General features: G+C 27.7%; 1 protein-coding gene across 1 annotated transcript; it reads right to left on the bottom strand.

The window, feature by feature from the left end:
- Nucleotides 1–953: 953 nt before the first annotated feature.
- Nucleotides 954–3,125, bottom strand: LOC121123206 (oxaloacetate tautomerase fahd2, mitochondrial). Its single transcript, XM_040718337.2, has 4 exons — nucleotides 2,750–3,125; nucleotides 1,510–1,919; nucleotides 1,213–1,442; nucleotides 954–1,158 (listed from the first exon to the last, which is right to left on the bottom strand). Exons 1-4 carry the CDS (start codon nucleotides 2,902–2,904, stop codon nucleotides 1,096–1,098), a joined length of 858 nt encoding a protein of 285 aa, XP_040574271.1. The 5' UTR covers nucleotides 2,905–3,125; the 3' UTR covers nucleotides 954–1,095.
- Nucleotides 3,126–7,475: the final 4,350 nt, after the last annotated feature.

Below are 7,475 nucleotides of genomic sequence, written 5' to 3'. Positions count from 1 at the left end.
GATTTGTTTTTTCAAATTGTAAACCATTTTTATTTCAAATATTTGACAAAGTTTCACAGGGGATCAAAAACCTTTATTATAAGTTTATTAACATAATTGAAACCACAACTGAAACTTACTCAGTAATGCTAATAGAACGATTAATTAAAAGCTCACAAAATTTCCTTCGCAAACTAACTAAACTAAATGATTAATTAATTAATATAATCCGAACACTGATAACGATATAAATTACTCTTTTTACAGATAATTTATTCAAATAAGCAATATATTTATGACTGTTTTCGAATAATCTCGAATTGATTAAGTTTAGAGATGTACGGAAACCCCCTTAATGAACATTTCCGATACTGATTCTTCGTTAATATTATGTATAAATGAATTAGATAAATAAATAAAAAAGTGATTTACTTTTTTGAATATTTAACTTTATCAGTCGTAATTATGATTATAATTAGTTTTAAATAATTTGAAATTAAAATTATTTAAAAAGATAGTTCCTCTCCGTGTTCAAAAGTAAATTTATATCCTGGTTGGCTTGTGTATATTGCCCACAATACTTAATAAGACTTTGATTTTCAATGGATTGACTTGAACTTTGTTATACAAGTCTATTATTATTGCATTTATTAGATGACAAAATAAAAATGAAAGAAAATATAATTTTATCCGAGGCCCGTACATGTAGGAGCCCCTATTCTTAAACCTAAGTTATTTATACTATGATGACTTACTTTTATTGATTGGCCATTTGAAATAATAAAATAAGATTTTTTTTTGGGTTTAATAATGTATACAAATAAGTAAGCACGGACATAAGTGGAATCTGTATTATTGAGCCGATTCCGATACTTTAAAAAATGCTGATTCTTGCCGATTCCGATGCATCGTAACACCCCAAACTAAATCAAATCTAAAAATTTTAACCCCTGAAAAAAATATCCATTTAAAACTTTTAGTTAAATTTCTTAAAAGGATTTATTTCAAAATATAATTTTATATATGTATGTATGTAAAATGATAATTGATTTCTTTGAAAAATTATTAACTTTAATCGTATCACAATGGAATGAAAGCCTTTAAAATATGAAAAGTTTAAACTATTTTATTGATAACGGATCCTATAGACGATATTTTGCATTCGACAACATCTCCAACCTATAGCATAATTGAGTATATAGTTCATTCAAAACAGAAATCAATTAAACATACCTTCAGGTATTGAGGTGGTTTTAGAAAGACACCTACTCCTGGAGGAGTTCCAGTAAGAATGACATCACCAGGATAAAGAGTAAAAAGATTAGAAATCCAAGATACAATCTCATCAATTTTAAACACAAGCTCTTTAGTATTTGAACTTTGCTTTATGTTTCCATTGACAGAACAGCTAATTTCAAGGTTGTTTGGATCTTTTAACTCATCCGTCGTCACAATACATGGTCCTATATGTCAATCATAATTTTAAAATGTATTAAAAAAAGGGGGATTTGAGATAGACAATTATCATACCTAAAGGACAAAATCCATCCATGGCTTTACCTACAAGCCATTGTCCTCCATTCCTTCGTATTTGCCAGTCCCTTGCACTTACATCATGAGAAGTAGTATATCCAAACACATATTCCATAGCCTCTTCTTTTGACACATTTTTACAGGTTTTACTCATTACCACCGCTAATTCAACTTCCCAATCGAGTTCCTTTGTGTTATTTGGCATCTTTATATCGTCAAATGGGCCACAGATACAACTGGGAAATTTGTTGAAAATGATAGGTTCCTTGGGAGTAGGCAAATTTTGCTCGATGCAATGATCCTTGTAGTTCATTCCAATACACAAAACCTTATCCGGCTTAAAGATAGGTGAAGTAATTTCGACATTTTTCTTCTTTAAAGGGGAGAATTTTCCACTCTCTAAATGACTAAATTATGTTTTATAAATTAGCGATAAAATGCGCAAAAATATATATAGTATATTGCTCAAATATTAAGAACTGTACAAGGGAAATATCCCGTCATTTAGTAAAAATTATTTAACTTCAATCAAATAATCCGTTTCAAAAGGATCCATCATTGAATTAGTAACGAATTAGTACCCGCAAAAATATATTTTTGTTTTGTTTTTAAGGTACAGTGTTAATTTTGCGAGCAATGACTAGACAAAATGTGTTCGTAAACAAAAAAAATTATTAAACAAAGACAAAACGAAACAATTTTTTTGAATGTTTCGTCTGATTAAAACAATGTGACGAAGACCAGACAATATGTGACATAATTAACGATGGATATACCTATAACCTAGTCAAAGATTTTTGATTTTTGAGAGCAATTGGAATACAATTTAAAATTTTTCTTTCTTAGACTGACATTTTAAAGGTTCAAATTTTATTTAAAAAAAAAAGAATTATAATTCTTAGAACGATAAAATATATTTTTGGAATATTGTAATTTGAAAGAATATTCATAATGTAGCTAAATATGAAAAAATGAACTTATAGTTGCATAACACGATACTTATATTAGTAAATCAATGACATTTGAAAACTATTTATCAAAAGTATGAGGTTATATTCAAATGACTCTAAAAAGTACAATGAGAGGTACAAATAAAACCTAATGTATCCTTTAGAAACTAATTAATGGATGTTTAACCTAAATTTTTAGTAACCACGGACAGTTTTCCCGGAACCATTCAGAAAAAATAATAAGGCTTAGAAATGATTTTTTCGGTCGCAAATTATTTATTAATTACTTTTTTATTTTTTGTAGCTCCTTTGGACCATTTTGAATTAAATTATAGGTGTCACTTATCCACGGCAACTCAATTAAATCATCATTGTCCTTTCCATGAAGTACTCCAACATGAAGTAAATCTTCATCCTTTAGTCGATATTGAACGATTCTCATTATAATACTTTAGTTTATATGCAATAGTTAATGTAATCTAGTTTATACTAATATAGGGTAAATTTTACTTATTCCTTAAAAACATATGTTTGAGAAAAGTCTCTTAAAACATATTTCACCCCTGCTACAACACAGATCAAATGTACAATACTTCAAAAACAAGGGCAAAGTTTGATATTTATTTTATTACTTAACTTTTAAGCATATTATATTTTTATTTTGATCCCTGAAAAAATAACAAGTGTTACAAACAATATATAACAGACGTTTAAAGATGTATATAACTAAACCTCTTAAAAAGGTAGGAATCTTAGTATTGTACTAGATATAATTTCAATTAAATAACAGAAAGATATGATCTAACTTTATATTATATTATTTTAAAAGAAATATGGATTCCAAAACATGGACTTATCCTGTTAAATTTCATTATATATGAAAGTTAATTTACATTGATGTAGTCAAAATATGTTCACTTCTATTAATTTAAGTTAAATGATTTAACTGGAGGAGAGTTGGTTCACTTTTTGGAATATTACTTAAATTGTAGTTGTGATATGGTGATTGAAGTTTTTTGTTTTAATGTTCGGAACAATATGCAACTTTTGGCATCCATTTCGTAAAATAGTTAATTGTATTTAATTTTTCATCGGAGTCTTTCCTCAACTCTGAGACTGTACAATTAAAAAAAAAACATCACAACCCAGCATTGGTTGTACTCACCACCTTCAAAACAACTATAGCTAATGCAACAATAATAGATTGTTATTCCACGAAATTGTTGGAGCACAACTTGAAGAAACTTGCGATAAATCGAAGAAAAATAACTTGCTCCCCTCTTCCTATCTCTCTTGAATTTCAAACGGATCAATATCTAATTGACGTTTATCCTTTCTCATCCATAGTATCTATAATTCCATGTCTCATCGATCCCCTATATTGATTGAAAAGTAACCTCTTAGTATTTGAAACAAACTGTTTTAATGTGCGATCTTCCTATAAATCTACAGCATTAAACCATATAAATTCCTCTCAATATTTTTGTTTGTTAACTTATCAGTCCATTTTCAAAATAAATACATTTTTTTATTTAATAGAAAAGGTTACATTGATGTCATATTAATAGCGTGTTAAAAAATCAATATTATTAAAATGAAATGTTATAATATAATAGAATTAATATAGGAATATTAAATTAAAAACTGTTAAAAAAAAAGAATTTGATCCAAATTTTATATAGATTTTATTCTTAAATTTTTTGATTTTGAAATGTTTGCAACCTATTATTGTTGATTTTTTTTACCATTTCTTGAAACATAACAATTAATTTGATTTCAAAAATGGATTTAATTTTCTAATTTCTTTTGAAAAAAATAGCTTTTCAGAAAAATCTATTATCAAATTTAATTTTTGACCGATGAATAATATTAATTTTCCCCAAAGTCAGAAAAATAGTGCAAGGTTGCGTGTTTCAGTATAAAATTATTTTTCCGATTTAATTTAGCTACATCAATGACTACTAAATATAGGTAGTTATTGGCTACCGATACTTAATAAAATCTATCCGAATGTTTTTTAAAAAAAATATTTTTGATGAATCTTGTATGATAACAATTTATTTGTAATTTTTACTTTAAAAAGGGAAATATACTTATTCCAATTGTGAAGGTTAAATATCCTCACAGCTAGAGTGAAAAATCTTAAAAAAAAAAAAAAAAAAAAAGATCCTGTTCTTTTATTTTAATAGAAGATTTTAATTTTAATATTTTTAATTTCACTTTTATTTTGAGTCGATTTCCAACTGTTCACTTTTTATAGAACAGGACATTTAATGAATTTATAAAGAGTCCGAATGCTTCAAATAGTTACTTATGGTCACCCTACTCTAAGCTATAGTTAATTAATGATGGAAAAATATTTTATTATCAATTTGTTATGCGCCATTGTAGACATAACCTGTTGTTACTACAGATTGAACATTTTACTGAGGTATCAATTGGATCGAACCTCTGGAGGGAAATCTCTCTTTGCTATTGGAGAAGACTCAAAAAATTTGTACGTTTAGAGATTGTAAAAGTCGTAACAATTAATTAATCATTATTCAAGTTCATTAAACTGGAATTTGTACTCAAATGGAAAAGATTCAGGCTTGAGTATGACTCGAGGCCAGAGATTCAAAAAAAAAATCCTAATTTATGAATTATTATTATTATCTAGGCGCCATTTATCCAGTAATTTGATTGAATGCTAGATATTCACTAACATCCCATATTTATAATTATAGTTATGACTAAATCTGGCGCCATTTATTTTATAATTTTTATGATGATTGGATTAGAGTCGGGTACAAGTATTTGAGTCAAAAGTAAATTAGCCCCTTAAATTGTAACTTCAGATTCGAAATAAAGAGAATCATCCACATCTCTGATATTGGGCAATTATTGAGAGGTTCCTCTCAATTATTGATATATAATTAATTATCTCATATCTTTTACGATATATCTACAAATTACAAGTACCATTCTGATACATAAATCCAAACTTTAATATAATATAATTTTAATATTTTTTACCAGAATAAAAACTCCATTTTTATTATGTAATTTATTAATTACAAGTCCCTTTTTACTCAATCTACAAGCATATAAATATTTTTTATTTGAGAATCTCTCAATATTAATAACAATCCAATCAACAATTCCTAAGATTAATCGGATGATTTATCCCATGGTATTTCATCCAGTGTATCCATCACTCTTCCACTTCATTTAATAAAACACAACTCTAATACCCAAGTAATAAGCGTATTAAAATCCATATTTAATCTAATCATAATCAATTGAACTAAAAATATTATATCTTATATTTTCTTCTCTCCAATTGGCAATTTTGTAAGTTATTGATACTCAAACTTAATACTATTTTCTAGCTAACATTTTTTTTCTTTGTATAACAGAAAACTTTAACTCCATGCTCCTTTAATAAATACCTCGAAACCTCTGTTTATGCTTAATAAAGAAAACAATCAAGATTAAAAAATATATTTTTTTTTTGAATTTGTAAAATCAAGCTATATGAAATCATAAATTATAATACATAAATATCAAGTAATATTTACTTTAGATTGGTCGTTTGAAAAATATAGTTACTCTTTTCATGATTAAAAATAAACTTAAAAACAGTGGAATGATTAATGAACATTTCATGATCTTGGATTGATAATCATAACTCTTAAATGAAAACAAGATTTTCCATGAAATTAATTGATGGCTAATAATATAAATATATATATGTGAATCATAGATGTCCACCACAACGTCGATATTCGGAAAAATAAATTATGTCTTTCACTTTTGATTCAAGGAAGTTTAAAAAATCTAAATGCATCTACCCAAGTCTTGTAACGTGGATTTCACATTTTTTTATATGATGCTGCTTAAAATTTTTGTGTGCAACAAGAAGACTACCACCAAGGTTAATATTGAAGTCATAGTAGATGAGTGGTTGCGTGTTTTGTCAAAATCTGTTTTTCTTGCGCAGCAGTCGGTACAATACATCAGATTGAAAATTCTAGCAAGCCCGTTCTTTTTTACAATCCTCAAATGGTAACCTGCACTCCAAATCTGAACCTTTTGAGTATTTAGCTGAATCCCAAGGACGAAGAGGAGAAAAAGATTACAGGTAGTTTTGCTGTATACATTTTCGCCTCGGATAATTTTACCACTTGGAGATGTTGCTCCATGTCATATTTGCCGCCCTTTTTTTGTATTACCTCTGTTTGTTTGTTGGTCACCAGTATACGTGAAAAGTTACAGATCGATTTTGATCAAACTTTGTACAAAGATTATATATGGTCACAGTAAGAAGGCATTAAATTTTGAGAGGTCAAGCTAACATAAAACGTAAAAATCTATAATCGACCATAACTTTGGAACCAGTTGAGACACATAACTCAATTTGATTTTAGGCGACGGTTTGACGTTCTATCGAGTTCCCTATCTAGTTATATATTATAGATTCATGCTTTATCTTTTTGTCTTTATAGTTGAAAGATTCATTTTTTCCTACCAATGGAGTTATTTACATTCTTCAAGCATCAAATAGGATCATGACTAAAAGTTAGGTGCCACTAGTCGAAATATACTCATGACCTCGGATCTGTCTCTCATTTGTCCTTATAAACATTATTTTCTCCCAATTTTGCATTTTTCTTCTTCATCAGAACTAAAACTTAGCTGATATAACTGTAAAGACTAAAGATAAAGTAAAAATCTATAATATCAAAAATAGTTTATAGTTGAGGTTGTGTGCGTAGTCGAGGAAAAAGCCAATATATATTCTTTATCGGCGTCATCCCACAGTGTACTTGTCTTTGTTTTATGTCGCTTTTGAAAGAAAGAAACTGATACTCTTTCTATTGTGAATTAGTGTTAACTTAGCTGAACGGTATAGTAACGAAGATAATATGTAGTACTTTCCATATATTTTGTTAGTTTATCTTAGAATATTTAATTTGTATGGGTTTCTTCTATTATGGACAATCAAGAAATATAGCTTTCTCCGTATGACTG

Source organism: Lepeophtheirus salmonis, chromosome 8 (assembly GCF_016086655.4).
Source record: "Lepeophtheirus salmonis chromosome 8, UVic_Lsal_1.4, whole genome shotgun sequence".
NCBI lineage: Eukaryota > Metazoa > Arthropoda > Copepoda > Siphonostomatoida > Caligidae > Lepeophtheirus > Lepeophtheirus salmonis.
Note: the sequence above shows the minus strand (reverse complement) of the source record. Positions and strands in the feature narration are given on the sequence as shown.